Source organism: Stigmatopora argus, chromosome 3 (assembly GCF_051989625.1).
Source record: "Stigmatopora argus isolate UIUO_Sarg chromosome 3, RoL_Sarg_1.0, whole genome shotgun sequence".
NCBI lineage: Eukaryota > Metazoa > Chordata > Actinopteri > Syngnathiformes > Syngnathidae > Stigmatopora > Stigmatopora argus.
The window spans coordinates 6,858,685-6,880,823 of NC_135389.1; the positions used below are offsets into that span (position 1 = coordinate 6,858,685).

The 22,139-nt window shown below is 37.5% G+C and overlaps 1 protein-coding gene across 1 annotated transcript; it reads right to left on the minus strand.

The window, feature by feature from the left end:
- Window positions 1–13: 13 nt before the first annotated feature.
- Window positions 14–22,024, minus strand: calb2a (calbindin 2a). Its single transcript, XM_077596249.1, has 11 exons — window positions 21,834–22,024; window positions 10,772–10,848; window positions 10,604–10,693; window positions 8,430–8,510; window positions 6,834–6,890; window positions 4,258–4,335; window positions 3,448–3,503; window positions 3,304–3,343; window positions 3,146–3,199; window positions 1,969–2,040; window positions 14–489 (listed from the first exon to the last, which is right to left on the minus strand). Exons 1-11 carry the CDS (start codon window positions 21,922–21,924, stop codon window positions 373–375), a joined length of 813 nt encoding a protein of 270 aa, XP_077452375.1. The 5' UTR covers window positions 21,925–22,024; the 3' UTR covers window positions 14–372.
- Window positions 22,025–22,139: the final 115 nt, after the last annotated feature.

Below are 22,139 nucleotides of genomic sequence, written 5' to 3' on the forward strand. Positions count from 1 at the left end.
AACAAAGACAAAATATGTTGAGATATTTTATTGAGACCTTGAATTAACAGTATTGGCCATAAACAACATTAAAGGTCAACTTCAATCATCACATCAGATGTCTTCAAATAGCATACAATGGTTTGCTAGTTATTTCAGAAAATGTTGCCTTAAAATTGATAGATCAGGTTGTAAAAATTAAGCACTTCACACAGAAAAGATATGTCATAGTAATTGTCATTTGGAAGTAATAGCTTTAGAAGGAGAGTCAAAGGTCGGTCCTGCACATGCACCTGGTGTTTTGTTGCCAGGTATAAGGAAGTGAGTGTTTTGCTGGGATAAAGGGGCAGGCACAACAGACATAATAAGGATAGACAATAGGAAATTAGGAAATCACTGAAGTGGCTCTTTGCAAAGGACGATTTCCAGCTCTCCACGATAGAGTTTCCCTCCATCAGAAAGGCTCATGATGCTCTGCTTGTAGCTTGTCAAGTTCTGCAAGCCTCCCTCCTGGAGGACAAAAGGTGGTGTCACAAGTTAGGATGTTGTTGATGCAAATCCCAATTTTATACAAAAGAAATAGCAATTGATATTTTCATCCATGTGTGCATGAATTTTCGGAACCGTTTCCTTTTTTTGTGTGCTCTTTGGGCAGTTGAGTTCATTTTATGTACTTCTTATCCTCACAAGAATTGCAGGGGGGCACTGGAGTCTATTCCGGCCAAATATGGGCAGGAGGCAGGGGACCCCCTGGTTGCCAGCCAATCGCAGGGCACAAGGAGACGGACAAACATTCACGCTCACACTCATAACTAGGCGATATATAGAGTCTTCAACCAGCCGATTAAGCATGTTTTTGGAATGTTGCAAGAAACCAGAATACAGGGGGGAAACCTTCACCGAGGGAGAACATGCAAACTCCACATAGGAAGGTCAGAACATAGAACCGTTGATGTCAGAACTGTGAAGCAGATGTGCTAACCACTCGCTCACCGGCCCTATTTAAATCATATGAATTTATAAATGAGCCTACATGACATTAAAAGACCAGTTAGTTAATGTCCAGGTGTTGCTAGCTGACTCATTTATCTGCTTATCTCAGTCCCACTTTCTTCTTCTTAGTGGGTCCATTAACTAAAATTGCAACTCCTCTGTTATTCAGTGAGAAATCAGTATAGCATATGCTTAGCATTGGTGGACCGTCAAGCCCTGCAAGGCCTTCTCTGCTGGCGTAAAAAATATGTAAATCACAGACCGATGTTAATTATGTTTTGTCCATGAATACTTAAATAATTCCAAATTGTTTGTCAGCTTCCTTTCATTGCTTTTTTGATAGAGTGGACTAGCCAGAGCTACTGTACCTGGAGCGAGCTGCACAAGCAAATATATTGTTGTGTTGATTTAATCGCGGTTTTGAAATGGATTTGTTTGCAGATTTACTGTCAAAGCCATTTTCAAGATAGACTTTTCAAGAAAAAAAGCTGGACATCATTAAGAAAGGTCGGACAACTCCGAAGCAAGCAAGGCTGTCACAACCGGGAACGAACATTTTCAGCACTAAATCGAATAAAAACTTATGCCAGAAATATGACAGGACAGGCTCGACTTTCAGCATTAGCTTCGATGGCGATAGTAAAGAATGAGGAAAGAAAGGAGGATGCATTTTGTGTACAGATAAAAAGGATTTTTGGTGGGTAAAATATGGCTATATTCCCAAATAATATTTCAATTGTATGAGGTTATTATTGATGCTTTTTTATTCATTGTCGCAGCTGTAGCTGCAGTAAAGGTTTTATAGCCTAATTTTGGAGGGTTGGATTGATTCAGACATAGCACCGAAGGCGATTATTCCTCAGAGCCAATTTTATTTTTATTTTTTGTCCAAAGGCTGGTTATTTTAATTAGTTAATTGCAGCCTTTTTGTTGCTTCTAGGCTCCGAGTTAACTAGACTCAGGTTGTGTTGCCAAAATCGTTTTTTTCTGTCTCACCATCTTGTTTGTTTGGCAAAGATCTCGTAGCAAGGCGTCCAACTCCTGCTCGTCAATATAGCCATTCCCATCCTAAAACAATGCAGCAGAAAAAGGTGTGACATTTTAATGCTTGCCCGAGTGCCTTCAATTAAATTTTAAATTAAAGTATTTGTTAATGAAGGGTCAATAATGAATGCAGAATCACTTATGTAAAGTACATCTCTCAGTAAAAATAAAATGTTAGTTTTAATCAACTTACAATTCAAGTTATTTCCCTTTTCTCTGTACAATTTGAATGTCTTAAGATGAATTTTCTAAATAAATGATTCCTTTATTGTTTATCGACATACTTCCTAATTTTTATTAACTGAGAAGTGCAAGGCTCTGGAAAAAGAAAACTTCTGTTTGGCTTTGAGGAGACATCTGGTCAAGGACAGTCACGAGTAATCAGAGAAACATGTGTCAAGGACTCAGCCATTATTCTGTAAAGACTTAATTTTGCTTTGTTAGAGTTTAACTGACCAGACACACGGTGCCATTGTTTCCTGGTCTCATTTAATTTTTCCTTGATTGTAGCATATGCAGTAATTTCAGATTTGTAAAGTGACAGAATTGTCTTAATTTCCAAGAGTGTTAGAATCACATAACTTGACCTCTGAGCACACGGTTGTTTGTGCATGATTGGGCTGACTATTTTTAGGGTTGAGGATGGAGCTTAACTTTACGCTGCTACCAAGGTTTCTTTCCTGCAGTCCCTCTGCTGCAGAGCGGTGAATATTTTAACAGTAGTGTCAAATGGAATAGCCAAAGCTATCAAGGCTGAATGCCATTGTCTTATGCAACCAACTTTTCATACTCTTAAATTCATGCGTACATATCAAGATGGTCTGATCACATTGGCCTGGCATTTTGCTCTTCTACAGTGTTTACATGACAGCAGATTGGTGTGTTCAAAGTCTCTAGTAAATTAGTTGGATGAAAGATAAAGTGAAAAACAGGCCAGGGATTGAACATCTTTAGGCGCTGATACAGAATAACCTACAGGGATATTTGTTTAACCCTTTTTAGTTGTTCCAAATATAAAAATGAATTACTTTTGCCCTAGTTTAATGAAGATAATAGATTAAGATAATTTTTAATATGTAGTCCAAACTTGAAGAACAGTTAAATTGTGTTTTACATATTTACAACATACCTTGTCATAGTAAGCAAAGATTGCATTGAACTGCTCGCTGGTTAGCTTGACACCCTTAAAAAAACAAAAAAAACAACACAAACAAAATTATGTAATATGAATACTGTGATTAATCTAAAGGACAAATATTTTTGTCTTTGGTAAATGTTGTACAATACCTGGAATTTGAGTAAGAAATTCTCCTGAACAGGTAGCAGTCTGAGAAAGCGGCGTATTTAATCAATGGAAAAGTGGTTTTCATTTGATACACGATGCAGACAATGGATTCAACCGAACCCGAGGGAAGTGAAATTGCACATTACCTTGCCATCTCTGAAAGGCCTAGTTTTCCATCTCCATTGAGATCAAACATCCTGAGCTACAAAGCACAGCAGAGATGGGAAGAGACAGAAGCGGTTGACAGGATGGCATCTTATTCATAGTTTAATGTAGTCAGTATGATAGAAAATTGAAAAGTAAAATAAAATGGATCACAGTCAAGTCTATATTTTCTACTTTAAATTGCATCTACCACCTTGTACAGAAGGCCAGTAAATGGAAAACCGAGTAGTTCCTTGAATGTGAGTGGTGGTATTTCACATCCATCTTGCAATTTCGTCTTTATAAATAGTCATTTGTGCATGTTTAAATAATGGTGGAAAACACCTTCAATAGTTCTTTCACTGCCAGCTAGAATTCAAACACCATATTTTGCCTCACACAATAGTTGGGAGTTATTTTTGTGAAAGTCTTAATAAAAGATTTGCGCTTAAGTGATGTAACAGAGTGAAGTCATGTATGATCAGCAACCTGCTTTACCAAATCAGGTCAGGTCACCTCTGGGGCCTCCAAGAAGTAGCAGATGTTAAGCACATCTGGGTTGTAAACATATAAACCTACAGGACACGGGCTACCAAGAGCACTCAAGCGAACAATAGAAATTCCAAGACTGAAATCCATGTTTACATCCCTTTTCATTAACAGTTGACTTTTGTTTTCTTTGCATTAAATGTTGTTTTCTAATTACAGTAGTTGTAATTAACAACAGGTTTAATAACAATTGAAAAAAAAGCATTGCCATTATAACATAAAAAATGAAAATCTGTGTGTTTCCACATGTAAAGGTGCCTTACTATAGTTTGTGTGTATTCGACAAGCTTCTGGTCATCGTAATGTCTGTTAGCCTTCTTCAACAGGTCCGACAGAAAGCCCTGAACACACAAACACAAAAAAATTCAATATTTTGGGGTCTTTTAAACTTATTCACTACCAGTCATGGTATTTGTATAGTGTTCATACAGTGTATGTCATGGTAATAAGTCAAATGTATATTAAAGCGACCAATTAATGATCTCTGATAGACCTCCCAGACAAAAGGGACTGGACCTTTATTGCCGTCAATGGTAGACAAAGAGTGTTCATGTAAAACTTCCTGAGATGATTTTTGGCGATACACTGTATATATCACATTAAATGTTTAAACTAATCAGAGTGAGTTAATCACAAAATCATTATCCATTAAAGTAAAGTTACCAATTTTGTATGTTGATGTGATGCGTGATGATGGATAAGTAATAACAAATGTGAAATAGATCAATAAAATAGATAATGACACATAGAAAAATAGCACCCTTAGTATTACACAGGACGTAGAGATTCTGAATCAGTAGATATTTTGATTTGACATTAATCAATTTACAATAAGTGATATGAATTAATGCATCATTCTTGTGTTTTTATTTACCCTCTGAGTAGTGCACCCATGTCTTCAAAGGCTGCTGCCAGGAAAAAATCTAATTCGCATCTTGGAAATCTGATCCAATCACATTAGTCAGCCCTGTTTTTTTCCCCTGCAGTTGAGGGCTTCCCTTTGCAAAATTTAGGGAAATATTTTCCACATTAATATCACCCATTTCTTTTATGCTAGAAGATTAAACTAGGAAAAAAATAACAATACAAAAACATTCATTCATCATCTGTACCGGGCATCCTCGTAAGGGTCGCGGGGGTTGCTGGAATCTATCCCAGATGACTTCGGATTAGACTACACCCTAGACTAGTCGCCACTCAGCCATTGGGCACAGAGAGACACAAACGTCCATCCGCACAAACAATCATACCACTACCAACGGGAATCGAGCCCACGCCTGCCCACACCGATTCAGGCAAGTGAACCTCTACAGCAGGGGTAGGGAACCTATGGCTCGGGAGCCATATGTGGCTCTTTCCATGGGTGCATATGGCTCTCCACTAACATGTGAGGTAAAATAGGTAAATCACTGGTGAGAAAGCTGAGTCCCGAACGCACTAATAGAGCGTCACTGTGGCGTTGACACTACCTCTACCACCACTTTAATTATAATTTTGTTTTTATTACTCTTCTGCATGCATGATATCATTGATACTGATTTATTAGCAGCATAACAATGTTGTCAAGAGAATTTGGAGACTTTTTGTACTTCAAAAGTGGTGAAATGACCCAAAAAATAAATCACACATTTTCATCCGCCCCGCTACGAGTCCACTGCCAAATTCACCAGCAAGCACTGTGCTGCAAAATGTTGACGTGGAATTCTGTAATGACGGTTGTGGTGTCGTGCATAAACTTCAGAGCAAAGGGAGAAGATTGTGCATGGCACAACAGAAAGTTAATGTTCCATGGCTTTTTTTTCTATGAACCCAGAGAGAGTTATTTAGTTATTATTTATTTCATAAATAGTGTTATTTATTTCCTGTTTTTTCTGTGAAGAACTCAGAGAGGGTTATTTAGTTATTATTTATTTCATTAATAGTGTTATTATATGTTTCCTGACTTTTTTTCTGTAAAGAACCTGGAAAGGGTTATTTGGTTATGTGTGGCTTTCTGGAAAACAATAAAAAAAATTAAGCTCCCCTACGATCGTCACACTTTTTCTGTTACAAACTGACACCGGCCCCCCATCAGAGAAGGGAAAAGTTATGTGGCCCTCACAGGAAAAAGTTTGGGGACCCCTGGTCTACACCATAAGGCAGCCAATACAAAAACACAACATTTCAAATGCTCAATTATAATGTTTCCATCCAGGAATTCATTATTGAGCAAGACCTCTCAATGTTTTACAAGTAAACTTTAAAAAATAAAATACACCACACTGGATGATAAACTGCAGTGTTTAAAGGGAAAAGTTGTAGTTCCAGTCTGAAAATCACAGTATAACTGTTTTCTGGACTTATTATATTTTAACTGGAATGGCACTCAATGGGTAGTTAAAACATGAATGTTCTTGTAATTACTACCAAAACATATAACATGTTAATACCATGCATACAAATAAAAATAAATAGATGAGATTGTTTATGTAACATGCTTTTCTCACTATTTTATTGGGTGAAAGGCTATCGGGTTACATCGCAGAAACCATCATGCATGCATACTTATCCAAACACTGACTTCAATATTTTCAGGCAAGGGAAAATAAAACCAATGGCATTTAAAAGCAGGTGAACAAACAATGAGTTGAAGATGTACAGTAAAAGATGAACATGATGAAAGGGGCTGGTTATTTCATCTTGGGCTGAGTGGAGTGCTTAGAAATTTGAGTAGGTGAGTGGGATTAGAGACAAAACAAAAGATTACGATTTGTGACCAACTATATCTTAAACATTTATTTGAATGGTTGCCAAGTGCCATTTTCACCATACAAAATTATTCATAAAGTCAAATACAAACCTTTAACTCATTTGCTTCAATGTAGCCACTGCGATCTGTATCATATCGACGCCATGCCTGAAAGAAATTGTAAGTGAGAAATACATTTAATTTTCCATATATTTTTCTTCAAAGGTGACACTTTTTTTTTGGTTGACCACCAGTGTCTCTTTACGGGATTGTTGCGACGACACATTGTTCGCCAGAAATAGAATATCTTGCCAGGGTTAGGGCTAATACATAGAGGTGACAAAGGGACTGAACATACATGCCGTTTTAATTAATGTTTTAATCTCACAGCTGTCCGTGTCCAAAGAAGGAATTCTTTTCAAAGATGGATAGTCCTCACCCTTTCTCATCTCATTTCCCCCCTTACAACCCCCACATCCCCTCGCTTGCTTGGTTTTGCAGAGAGGAGCTAGCACTGGTGTTATTCATTATATATGACCCTGAAAATAGAAGGTCCTGCTTTCTCATTCCAACCCTTTAAAATATCTATGCTCACATCTTTCTCTACACACACTTCAACAAAGGACGATTAATCCTCCCCTCTTGTTTCATCTTCTCCAACTCTGGATCCCGGGTTCCCCACCACATTTCATAAAGTTTCCGCACAAAATGTTTGTTGTCATCCATCCTTTTTATCCTGCACTCATTCTACTGACACTGAGGAAAACACCATATCGGTCCATAATTGACTACACTTGTTTCTTGCTGAAATCTGCCATGATTTTATCTTTAATATGGAAATGGTACACTTAATAATTTCATATTTATGAGAGCTTACAATTTTTCAAAGGCAGCATTGGGTTAGTTCTTCAATCATTCGTTATTTATCCTGCATCAAGCTACTAGAAAGCTCTTCTACCTAACCTTTATTCAATGCAGTTTTATGAAGTAGCTTTCTTTAAAAAATGCTGTAAATAAATAATGTGACGACTGAATTAGTCTGTTGTCCCATCACACGAGAAATACCGCGAAGGAATGTTTTTTGCTGTGCTGAAAATGTTTTCAGTGAAAGGTGGTTTCAAGGGAGAGCTCTCGGTGGACATTTCTAAGTCACATGATTCATCCATCAAAGTTTACATGGGCTATTTATACATAATTTAACTTGAAACCTGAGAGAAGCTGGACTCACGATAATATACAAAACATTTAAATTCATGATCTGTGATTGTTAAACTGTACCCTACTAATTGCCCGTAGCTAATGATACAATCCAGCACCTGAAACAAGAAATAATGAAATGCCATTCTTGATGGACTTCTCTAAAACCACTCAAATAATAATAATAATAGTACACCAAAGTAAACACCTTTTTTTGTTTACTTTAATTTCAAAAGTTTGTTAACTGTGTCCCTTCATTTTATGTTGCAGGGAGGTCAGGAAAGATTTAGATGATTTTAGGAATTGAGTAAAGGTTATTTTAAGCCAAAAAGTTTATTGTTGATGTGATATTAGACTGTACTAAATTTGGTTTTAAAATGCTGCAGATTAAGTGCCTTGACTAGCCGTGAGTTGTCGGACTTGGATGCAAAGACAGCCCACTAATCCGAAACCAGTAGAAGACTATAGTGACTACAGTACTAAAGCCTGCTTGAATAAAACACTACATACCGCCATGAACTCGGCACTGGAACTGACAAATTGTCTGAAGCAGAGCAAGAAGTTCTCTTCAGTGGGGAGAATCTGTGCCAGCTATAGAGACAGATAGATATATAAAAGATAAAGATAAAAATCAGTAAATTGCAGATGTGGAAATGACAGTGCAAGGGTCCATTTCATAAACACGCTTTTCCTATGCGAACGAAAGGAAAATGAGTGATAAAAAAGAAAGAGTTTCCAAGTGCCCATTTCACTGTAAAGATTTCCCTGGTAAAATTCATGTGATGTCTCTGGTCGGTCTGCTTGTACTTCCTGATATCAAAAGCAGGTCAGACCTCCATTGAGCAAACTAGTTCCCCTTCGTAACGATTTACAGCAACAAATAACACCAAATTTAAAGGGAATGTGAGCCTGTTTAGTGTGTGAAAAACTTGGCCGTGTTCAATCACATATCCAATGCATTCCATCTCTTTTTAATGCACATGCTTTCGTCTTACCATAAAATTACCACAATATGGTCTAAAACGCCCCTTCGCTTGGCACAGATTAAAGGTAGTCTAGATTTAGACAAAAAGACAGCCCTCAATATTACTCAACATCGTGTATTACAAAATTAATTCCAGGACGTGTTTGAAAATATCTGTGTACAATGATATTGGCCACTGTATTTGACTTGACTGGTTGTGGAAGAGAAGTAGTTTACATTTCCAATCCATTCTAAATTTCCTGATTTCACTATCAAAAATAACTAGTTTAAAGCCTTTTTCAAAGTTATGTTGTGTTCTGCAGCTGTTTTTCTCTGTTGACCTTCTTTCCTTCTTGACCCTTTATTTTACTTCTTTTTCATGTTCATGTCTGTTTTTGGGTCCAATAAATATTGTAACACACCTTGGTTTGAGTTGTCTGCTTTAGGGTCAATCCTTACTTTTGCCTTTGTGGATCGTAACTACTTTGAATTTTGACTGTATGGTAACATAAATTATACTGTACAACCATTTAGTTGTAACATATCCAATAAAAAAAAAAAGAATGAGCTTTTCTATGACCTCTCGGAATTTTTTACACAATCCATGCATTTGGGTTCCTTCCTAAAGACTGATGTAGAGAATGCATAGCACATAAATACCCCAAATATGGGCTTCACAAACGCAATGAGGAAAACATGGCGTATATCGTGGCAGCGCTCTGAAGTGAACTTGAAATGGGAGCTGATGAAGGCTATGCGTAATGTTCCCGGGACGTCCAGTTCTTCTTTATAGTCTATTTCAGGGGTATTAAAATTATTCCACAAGGGGCAGCAGTGGCTGCAGGTTTTGTTCTAACTGATCCAGGATGGACAGTTTAACCAATAATCTTTCTTCTGAAACAAGCTGCACCTGACTGCAATCAATGGATTATACTTTTAAGACACTGCATCCACTGCGGTTGTTGAGGACTAGTTTGGGCTCCCAAAGTCTAGTTCTTCTAGACCAGGGGTGGGGAAACCAGTCTTCAAGGGCCGCTCTGGGTGGAGGTTTTTGTTCCAACTGATCCAGCACAGACAGTTTAACCAATGAGGATTCTGCTGGAAACAAAAAGCACCTGACTGCAATTCTGAGATAGCAGATTTGTGGAAAGGTTTCGTCTTTATAGGTTGGAACGCAAGCACACACCCACTGCGTGCGGCCCATTGTAGAATAATTTGCCCACCCCTGTTCTAGAAGTGAGAGTCGCTGTTGTCCATGTCAACAATTTGATTGCATTAAAATGATCATAACACCATGGCCTGCCTCTAGCACAGTGCATACCTCTTTCATATTTGTATTTAGGTCTCAGATTAAACAACTACAACCTAATGGGTTCGACAATTTTAACTCTGTACATTATTTCATTAGCCCAGCAAATATGCACCAATAACGTTATACAGCAACTACTATGCAGATGTCACTGTTGTCACGTACAGTTAGTGTATGTGAACAAAATAAATCTGTTGAGCTATGCCCATAAAAAGTTAGATCACTGTACGTGGCCTAGAAAAATGACAGAAAATCTTCAGATTATCTTGATTGAGTTAACCAAAGGTGAAATATTGGACTCAGATCTGAATGCAAACTGTCATATTAAGACAATAACATTAACAGTTTGGAAAAAGTACAAAAACAAAGTAAAGACATTTTAAAATAACAATGATTCACCCAAATTCTTACCTCTGACAGCTCAATTCTTCCATCTTTGTTTTTGTCAAACTTCTGCATAAAGTCCTTCATCTTTTCTCTAAATGTTGGGTTTGAAGGATCCTACAAATACAACACATACTAATTAAGTGAAAAATATGAAGTAATGAGCACTAGGAATGTTTTTCAATACTGTCTCACCACTCCAGCTCCTCTCCGGGCTGATTCCAGCTCCCGGAAGAAATTCTCTAACTCCTTCCCTTCAATATAGCCATTGCCTTTCAGAAACAAAGGAGAAAAAAACACACATAACAGACTGACATTTAAGTAAAGCGGAGATTTTCAACCTTATTTTAGGAAGATTCACGAAATTCTCCCTGAGATACAAATTAGAAATCTGTGAATGTAAAATTAGAGGTTGTATATTTATTATATTTTGTTATTAATCATTAACTTGTACAGTTCTTTTGTTCTTTTCATTTCTGTTTCATTGTGCTTCTTGACTAAGGACGAAAAAAAATCTTTTGTTTCTCAATTACCAAAAATTCATTCATTCATTCATTCATCTTCCATACCGCCCATCTTCGAAAGGGTTGCAAGGGATTATGAATATTTTTATTGAAGTGCGCTTTTAAATGAAATTCTCCAAATTCCTTATAGATGGGCCAGCAATTTTACATATAAAATGTCCATTACTATACATTGTTTTGCAAATAAGTAAACACCTAAATCATATCTTGACTTTGTTTTAAATACATAGTAGTCATATTTAAAGTCAAAACTATAAATTGAAATTGTCTAAGGATTTTTATAGCAAAATGAAAGTGTTTCATAAAGTAACTATAGATTTCCGTTCATACAAATACCTTCCCTAAACCAATACAGTGGTACCTCGAGATACAAGCTTAATCCATTCCGGGACTGAGCTCGTATGACAAGATTCTCGTAACTCAAGCGGATGTTTCCCATTGAAATGAATGGGAAACAAATTAATTTGTTTCAACTCTCTGAAAAAAACACCAAAAACAGGATATTAGATTGGAAAAAATGTTTTATTTCTTATAATTCGCCATATACAGACGCTCCCCTACTTACGAACATTCAACTTACGAACATGTCTGCAAATTTATGCAACATATATATATATATATATATATATATATATATATATATATATATATATATATATATATATATATATATATATATTGCATAAAAATATGTGCTCTATATATATATACAGACGCTCCCCTACTTACGAACATTCAACTTACGAACAACGGTACATACGAACATGTCTGCAAATTGCGTTTAAGTCCAAAAATGTTCGCAAGTCCAATTTTGTATTTCGCGTCTTTTTCGGAGTAGTACTTCTTTCCGCCGCTAATACCGACGCCTGGCGCTGTGAGAGCTCAGCTCACCCAGCATCTACCTTCTTCTTCGTTGCAATGCGGAAGTGCGTGAATGTATCTCCAGTGTGCAAAGAACCTTTTTCATTTGTATCATTAAATATCTCATGCATCCAATATTGAATATGGTTGGTAAAAAGCTAAAGGCTTCTATTGAGGGAGTTGCAAGGAAGAGGCAAGCCATTTCATTTGAAACGAGTGGCAATAATAACGAAGCTTGATGCGCATGAGAGTGGTAAGCGTTTCACGGGCATTGAATCGTTCGACCGTCAGTACCATTTCTAAACAGAAAGATCGAGCAGCAGGACTCAAATATTGAACGTTGCACAAAGTTTGCAAATCAATTGAATGATGCCATACAGTGCTACTGCATCATTTATGATGAAAAAAAGAAGAAAACTGTGCAATCGTCATTAGGTCGCTTCTTTTGGCCAGTTTCTAATACATAAATCTCTCTCTCTCTCTACAGTACTGTACATATTCTCTCCATTTTATTAAATGTTTTTTTTTCAGTACAAACCAATGCATGTTACTTATACAAGCCTTAAACATACAAATGCACTTATATAAACCTTCAATATACTTATATCGGCCTTAAACATAAATTATAATACAAAATATAGCACTTAATCAACTTACAAACAAATTCAACTTATGAACAATCGCTCGGAACCAATTGCGTTCGTAAGTAGGGGAGCGTCTGTATTGACAAAGTAATAAATAACAAGTGGTTTGATAGTAATAATGTGTTTAATAGGAGTAAAATTAGACACATTTCGCAGAGGGGAAGGGAACGACATACACACGGAGGCGGGGTGGGGGGGGGCTGTTCGGGGCTGACTTTATCCACCGCAACGCCGCACTCGTGTAAAACATGTTTTATTTCTTCTAATTCGCCGTGTATTGACAAAGTAATAAATAACGAGTGGTTTAATAGTAATAAAATGTGTTTAATAGAAGTAAAATTAGACGCATTTCGCGGAGGGGAAGGGGACGACACACACGGAGGCGGAGGGTGGGGGGCTGTTCGGGGCTGACTTTATCCACGGCACTCGTAAACGAACAAACAAATTTAAATTAACTTGGATTAATATATACAGACGTTTAATGTAACTTCACACAAAACTGAATTCTAATTTAGTTTTAATCTTTTTTACCTTTGTAACGGGTTGGCCCCACCCCGACGTTCCGCCGGAGCCTTCAAAACGAACGCATCAAGAGTTGTTTGGAACGTGCCGCTTCCCCGTGTCTGATTACCGAGTGTAAATATATTCCAGATCTTTTCTTTGCAAAACTCTGCCGATCCATTGTTGTTTACCTGGTATGTAAATGTAGACCAAAGTGGGGGGAAAAACGGGTATGGAAATGCAAAGTCCGGCCAATGCTCGTAGAAAGATTTTATACACGAAAGAGATGCAAAAAATGCAAAAAAGTTCTAATCTAATCTAATCTATTTTATTCCCACACTAATTTTTTAACTGGTCGCATCACGAAATTTTGACCGCATCACGGGCGAATTATTCGATCAAAATTTCCCTCGTAAGACGACCATTTTGTATGACGAGCGGTCGTATGACGAGGTACCACTGTATATCCAGAATGGCCATGAAGTGTCATCTTTCCATCGTAGTATTAATGCTAACATGAACCTTTTAACAGCCGCATGCTAACTTTCCTTCCAGTTCAATAGTTTGACCTATTAAACGAGATAATTCAAAGTTATTAATGCACACACTTTGAAAGCTTTTTATGGAATAGCATTGTCAACTTGAATGGGTACATTGGCAAATGGAGCAGAGAGGACATTGGAAGCTTGACTTAACTGTGAAGTGATGGAATTTGTGTAAATCAAAACAAAAAATCAAAACCTTCTTCATCCTGTCTTCAATAGTTTCGTCAATTAGAATCTGTTAATCATGAATGAGAAGCTGTTAATCGTGAATGTTTTCAGCCCACAGTCATTCACAATCAGCAAGCTGTCTATCGAAAATGACATTAGATGTATATATATATATATACAGACACTCCTCAACTTACGAACGCAATTGGTTCCGAGCGATTGTTCATAAGTTGAATTTGTTTGTAAGTTGATTTAGTGCTATATTTTGTATTATAATTTATGTTTAAGGCCTATATAAGTATATTGAAGGTTTATATAAGTGCATTTGTATGTTTAAGGCTTGTATAAGTAACACGCATTGGTTTGTACTGAAAAAAAAAAAATTAATAAAATGGAGAGAATATGTACAGTACTGTAGAGAGAGAGATAGATTTATGTATTAGAAACTGGCCAAAAGAAGCGACCTAATGACGATTGCACAGTTTTCTTCTTTTTTTCATCATAAATGATGCCGTAGCACTGTATGGCATCATTCAATTGATTTGCAAACTTTGTGCAACGTTCAATATTGGTCCTGCTGCTCGATCTTTCTGTTTATAAATGGTACTGAATGTGCAACGCTCACCACTTTCTGACGCGCATCAAGCTTCGTTATTATTGCCACTCGTTTCAAATGAAATGGCTTGCCTCTTCCTTGCAACTCCCTCAATAGAAGCCTTTAGCTTTTTACCAACCATATTCAATATTGGATGCATGAGATATTTAATGATACAAATGAAAAAGGTTCTTTGCACACTGGAGATACATTCACGCACTTCCGCATTGCAACGAAGAAGGTAGATGCTGGGTGAGCTGAGCTCTCACAGCGCCAGGCGTCGGTATTAGCGGCGGAAAGAAGTACTACTCCGAAAAAGACGCGAAATACAAAATTGGACTTGCGAACATTTTTGGACTTAAACGCAATTTGCAGACATGTTCGTATGTACCGTTGTTCGTAAGTTGAATGTTCGTAAGTAGGGGAGCGTCTGTATATATATATAGAGCACATATTTTTATGCAATATATATATATATATATATATATATATATATATATATATATATATATATATATATATATATATGTTGCATAAAAATATGTGCTCTCTTCAAAAAAGTGGCATGTGTTTATCTGACCAGTGTTTTTGAAGATGTTTGTCAGATAAATGGATTCATGGCTCTGAACGATATAACTAGATGCTTCAATAAACCACTGGAAGGCATAGCTGTCTCATCTAACATTAACAAAGATTATAATGTCATCTGTTTTTTCTCCACTCTCTCTCAAACTCTCTCCTCCAACCTGCTGACATCTTAGCAGACAATGGTGTGTGCGTGTGTGTGTATGTATACGCATGTTCATCTTAGTGTTATCACAACTTATAAATGCTTGCTCCTGCTGCTTCCATAAGTAGGACAGCCTCCCTGCTATGGAGCCTCTCTCCAGTAGGCCTTACTGACATTTAGCTCTCTGGGGAGAAATGACCTTCGAGACAATTAGCGCAAGTACTACATGATTGAATACAAGTTTAATTGCAGGAGATGTCAATAAAAAAGATTTCAATAAAATATTGAATGCATTTCCTAGGAAGTTGTCATGCATTCAATTAAAATAAGAGCTGTATATTACGGCTTATGTTTATTCTATCTGTTTTAAGTCTTCTTTTTTTGCATTTAAATTATAAAGTGATGGTTTACCCCAAATATTTTTTGATCCTTTGACTAAAATTGAGGAGACCTACTCACACCAGCTGCGGACTTCATATACAGTTCATTCTTCATTCATTTGTTTTCCTTACCACTTTTTCTCTCTATGAAATGCCAAGGGAGAATTTAGAGTTTACAACTGACTTCCATGCATGTTTTGGGGATGTGGGAGGAAACCGAAGTACCCGGAGAAAACCCACGCAGGCCCGGGGAGGACATGCAAACTCCACATGGGCAGCTCAAAACCCAACAGAGATTGGCTCCACTAAGAACTGTGAGGTGAATATACTAACCCTCTTTCACCAGGCCATCTCTTCATTTAGTTGTGGTGTTTTTTTATTTTTTCTTCATTTTATACATGTTTGAATACTAAATCATGTTGGCATCTCAGTTTCTATAAGTGTCTACATGGTGAATGGTAAACAACAAAATAATTTGTCTCAAATTGTGACCGACTGATTGACAAATGTAGTGATTTTCAATATGTATTTTTCAAAGCGCTGTCATAATGTGGACAAAGATTGCACATGAAATTAACTTTTTACATTCTGATAGTTACTTAGCTACTTTATTTCATTGTGTTTTTGGTCTTTTTTTAAAACATATTTGTGAAAGACACATTATGCAGTTGAAACCTTAATGGCTCTATCCATGAGTCACCCACACAAGTGATGAAGGGACGTGGCTTTGGTTAGAGGCAGAATGCAGACTCAAGATGCTTTATGATAAATTTCATGAAGTAAAGTACACTGACCATATGTTTTTCACTTATTGAAGACAAAGGACTGCAAACAGGTAAAAAGGCAGGCTAGCTTCACTGGAGGTCTATCTAAGCACATGCATCAATGATACAAATAGTATAGTTTTATTATATCAAAGGACAGACACCAGGCTGCTGGTAGGTATTTACTGCAAAGAATAATCAACATTAAATCAATTAGTCCAAACACAGAGCTACACAAAAGGGGGGCAATGTTAAATGGTAATTGACAGGTTGGGAGACAATTTTAAATCAATGTTTCACGAAGCATGACAAAGAAATTTCCCGAATACGGGATGAATAAAGTTATCCAATCCAATCCAATATTGTTTTACTTCAAATTCATTATGTCATACTGAGGAGATTAATATTACAATATTTGTATGAATGTAAATCACACATTAAATAATGTAGAAAAACTGTTTTCTCTCTATTTCAATGGTAAAATACCCCCAAAAAATCCAATGCACAGTACGTACCGCAAAAATCCATTAAGGTCCACTTTTAGGCATACAGTAATACATTGTTTATCGAGGTAGAGAGGTTTCAAACCTGCTAAATAACCATGATGTAGGGACAGTGTTTTTATGGTGTTTATTTTATATCATTTTGACTTTTAACTCACTTATGACAATACTGTTCACTATTCCTGCATGAAAAAGTACAATAATGATTGCCGTATTTTGCTGTTTAATATGCCCCTCCATTTAATATACCCGGGTATATTAAATGGCAGGGGTATATTAAATGGTGCACAAACGGGAAGGTACGATCCACTACGCACTCTTTATGCCGTGACGGGGTGCATCAACGTTTTGTTGACTAAACGTACTTACTGCTCAGGTTAAAACTACTTACTGCTGAATAAAGTCTGACGTGGAATTTTAATGAACTTAAGTATCTATAATTATGCCCCCATGAACACCATACAAATCTTGCCAAAAAAGCTGAGTTGCCGTTTGATATATCCGGGTATATTAAACAGCAGGGGTATATTAAATGGCTCACAAACAGGAGGCTCAAAAAAGCAAAAATCATTTAATATACCCGGGTATATTAAATGGCAAAATATGCCCCTTTTATATAAACTCACCCACTTATTGGAATACTGCATCACACATACTGCCCAAGATGGCGCCGTTCAGGCGGCAGCCAATGGCAGTAGCTCTGTCCACTCTCATGTTTTTCGTGTTTTACAGCCCTTCTATCTTTTTTTAAATTACATTTTAATATTTCTTAATACATTCCTTTTTACTTTACTTTGTACTTTATACTTTTTACTTTAATGTTTTTACAACTTTCCTTGTTCTGTTAGCCTGGCTTCTTTCCGCTACTTCTTTTTTTGGAACCATTCAGCCATGCCTACGCTGTCATACACATGGGACTAGCTGTTACAATACGCAGCAGAAGGAGCAACACCTCAATGCCGCTGGAAATTCGGAGCTGGACAAAAGTGCCGGGAGAAGAAGCAACGCTTCTGACCAACCATTCCATCATGGGATAAGATGGAAGAGCTGTCGGCGCTTACCAGGCCGGAAACGGAGTCGAGGAGTTCTACTATGCTACTATTGTCTTCAGCTCCAGACTACTGAGGAACTGTGCGGATAAGCTTGGAAGAGTGACTCTGCATATTCTCTACCTCGGTCACAGTCTGCAGAAGTTCCCCATCTTGTGGAAGACTTCCTGTGAGTGGTTCCAGTTTTTTCCAGCTTTACAACATCTTTTTGAGTCTGTATCCGTCTTTGCTACCGCAACCAAGATGGCGCCGGTGGCAGTAGCTCCGTCCACTCTTGCTCGTTTTTGTGTTTTTGCTGCTTTTCTGTCTTAATGATTTGATTTGGTGATTATTAATGATCCCATTTACTTTGATTTGCTTTGTACTTTGTGCTTTTGCTTTGTTGTTCTGTCTAATCACCCTCTTGCTACTGTCACAATGAAATTTCCTGAATACGGGATGAATAAAGTTGTCCAATCCAATACCAAGAGTCCATACTCTGACTTGGGTTTCTGACTTTGAAATCTAGAGGTGAGCAGTGCCAACTCAATGCATATTCAAAGCTTTAGAGAAGTGCATTTTGCCTTTTCAAATGTTTTCTCTCAGTGTGAGTGATTTTGATTAATATGCAAGATTTAAAAAAAAACATCTTAACATAAAGCGTTGACAGCAAATCCTCTATAAATAGCAGGGGAATGTGCAGGTGTTTATTTTAAAGCTTGGAACAGACTGAATTAGAAAGATGTGACCAGGACAGCAGCGAAAGATGAGAGGGATGCAGAGGAGATGGAAGACAGGGATGCATTCGAGTTGAGAGCCAACAGTGGAATAAATGGTTTCATCATCTTTGGATAAACTGCTTTGTATTTTTAGCTACAAACTCTGTGTTGTTTGCGTATTCCAAGCAAACAAATTAGGTCCCTTTCTTTCTGCTGTGTAAAAATTACACTCCTAGGAGAACTCATACACTGTAGCCAAATGTATTGATGTGCTGGGAGAATTTGACTGGCAAAGCACCTTGTTGTAAAGCACAATATGTAAAAAAACAAGAGTCCAAAGAAAACAATTATTCCACATTCGGTAACCATAAAAAACAGACTGCTAAGGATTGCTACTCAGTAAGGCAGAAGATAAAGACTTGCAGGTAGATGGTAGGGTTTGTGAATATGTTAGTCAAAGAAGATACTAATTACATGGTAGGTAATGGTGCAACAAAAATGATTAGGACATAAAAAAACATTTTTGATGTGAAGATGAAAGAGTTATGTTATGGGCTTGTGAATCGTTCTAAATATTTTATTGAATAATCTGATGGCACACAATTAGAAAGCTCTCATCTCATCTCATTTTCTGAACCGTTTTGTCCTCATTGGGGTCGCAGGGGGTGCTAAAGCCAATTCCAGCTGTCTCTGGGCCAGAGGTGGGGGACACCCTGAATCTGTGGCGAACCGTATAAGATTAACTGCTGAAAACTGAGGGGCCAGGCAGACGAGTGGTTAGCGCATCGGCCTCACAGTTCTGGGGTCATGGGTTCGATCCCAGGTTGGTCTTTACTGTTTGGAGTTTGCATGTTCTCCCCGGGCTTGAGTGGGTTTTCTCTGGGTACTGCAATTTCCTCCCACATCGCAAAAACATACAGGTTAGGCTAGTTGAATTTTGGTTTCAGTATGAGCTGGACACCGATTCAGTGTGTCCCCCGCCTGGGGCCTGTAGTTAGCTGGGATAGGCTCCAGCACCCCCCGCAACCCTATTGAGGATAAAGCAGTTCAGAAAATGAGATGAGGCTGTGTGGTAGAGGAATGAGATACAGAAAACATACTGGGCAGGGAACCTTGGGGACTGAAGTTGGTGACTACTGATCCAATACAATGGAAAGACGATGAACTTTATCATCCCCTATAGCGATAGCATGGTGGGACTGATGCGGGGGACCAGAAGGCTTACACGTCTAGCACAGCTACAACAACCAGCACAGCAAGAGCAGGCAGAACAAAATACATCAGTTTTTCCAACCACAATTCAGCCATAACTAAAAAAAAAGGACCAAGGAAGTAACTGCATTCATTGCTTGTTAAATTACAAGACTCATAGAATAGTAGAAAACGCAGGCTTTCAGGACATAATAAAGACAATCAAGTTGCTATAATTTAGTCCAGGCACTATTAAGCCCAAAAGTCTGTGCATTGCGTTTTGGATTCTAAATGATAGAAAGTCGTACGATTTTAAAATTAATGTGTATATATTTTTTCTTTTTCCCGTCAGTAACTTAAAGTACTGGAGTTTAAATTGTCACTTTGTGTGCAATCCTGCTGCCTGATGTTGTAGTAGAGGTTCACTCGCCAGACTTCGATGCGCACAGGCGTGGGCTCAATTCCTGCTGGTGGCGGCATGATTGTGAGTGAGAATGGTCGTTTGTCTCTCGGTGTGCTCTATGGCTGACTGGTGACCAGTCTAGGGTGTAGTCTGCCTTTCGCAAGAAGTCAACTGGGATAGGCTGCAGCAACCCCCACAACCCTTACGAGAATGCATTGTACAGAAGGTGAATGAATGTTCAATCAAATCAGTTTCGACCACTAACTATTTTTCAGTAATCAGGCCATAGATTGAGTATTTTTGAGGGAAAGATTCACACCCTCAGTAAATAAGCATGAGAAAAGTCACAGATGACATGTGAATTAATAATTGTTAATATTTGTTCATTTTAAAGACTTGATAAATATTTTTCTTATCTTTGTTTCATCTTTCTCACATAGTTCATACAAAATGTGTGTACTTTTATCATGTTTAAAGGGATGAGGGGTAGTATATATATATATATATATATATATATATATATATATATATATATATATATATATATGTATATATCATACCTCAATCGTGACAATCTTAATCTGATCTGCTTAAAAAACTGTAACATTCATGAATTTGTATTGTAGCCCACAATCACGTATTGAGTAAATGTTGTCTAATTGCCTTTTTGGGAGAATTGCCCACACTTAATGTCATGATATATACATACAATACATCAGCTATTGAGACGATAAAAGTGGATTCCTCATCTTTCCTTTTCAGCTCGCTGATCACTCTGGTGTATTACAATAATATAATTACGCTCTCACATAGATATCTTAAGTGAAAAGACCATTTGTAAAATAATCCAAAAGTAAAAGTGACGCCAGAGAAATTAATTTCCTTTACTTTTCATGCAAAATGCATATTCATCAAAAGGAGAAACATCATATTTAATAAAACACAATTATTTTGGCTATGCAAATTGGAAAATATTCCTTGAGAAGCCATTCATTCATTCATTCATCTTCCATAGCGTCCATCCTCGAAAGGGTTGCAGGGGTTGCTGGTACCTAACCCAGCTGTCTTCGGGCAAAAGGCAGACTACATCCTAGACTGGTCGCCAGTCGGAGAGATAAACGACCATTCAGTGGTTTTGCGGCTAAGCAATCAAATCATATGAAATCGGTCCTGTAACCCCCACCCCTACACACACACTACATAAACAACCCACTTAACACAAACACATCTCAGAGTGAGGGCACATGTATAGATTTAAAATTAGATTAAAATTTGATGATTAAGATGTCACCCAATACTGTATTTTGCTGCATTGCTTTGACTAAATGTCAACATATAAAAATGAACTTCAAGCCACATCACTCACAATTTCTCACAATCCTTCCACAAAATATCTACATATCAAATTACAAATCAATAATATTAATAAGTATTTCTATCGTTGTAAACCAAAGTCGGTTATTCTAGTGACGTTTTTGTTTAAATAAATTTTAAAAAATCAATTAAAAAATAAATTTATTAAACGCTCTCATTGTAAAGACTTTCTTCTACTCTCTAAATTACATAGATCCATTCTTTTGCAGCATAGCACTAAATGAAGTATTTGCATTTTACATGCGGTTTTTCCCTTTCTTTTTTTGCATCACCAGCAAACGGAGCCATTTATTAATACAAAAATATATATTTTTTAAATGACCTCACCATCAGCGTCAAAATGTTTCCAGATGTCAAGAAATTGGGATGCGGTGACCTCAGCCAGATGCAGGTGAGGAGGCTGTGCTTTGTTGGCCATGATGCTCTGCGCGATGCTGCACGTCTCAAGTCCGCTCCTAACTTTACTGCGTCTCTTGTCAAACTCAAGCGCCAGAATCACTGTGGATCGCCGGCGATCGCCCGCTCCTTTTGAACTCCATCCCAGCCACTAGAGGGCGCATGTTGGATCCGAAATAGCCTGCATCAGCTCATCCATTTCCCATGAGCGCGTGCGTATTTCGCGTGCGTGTCTCG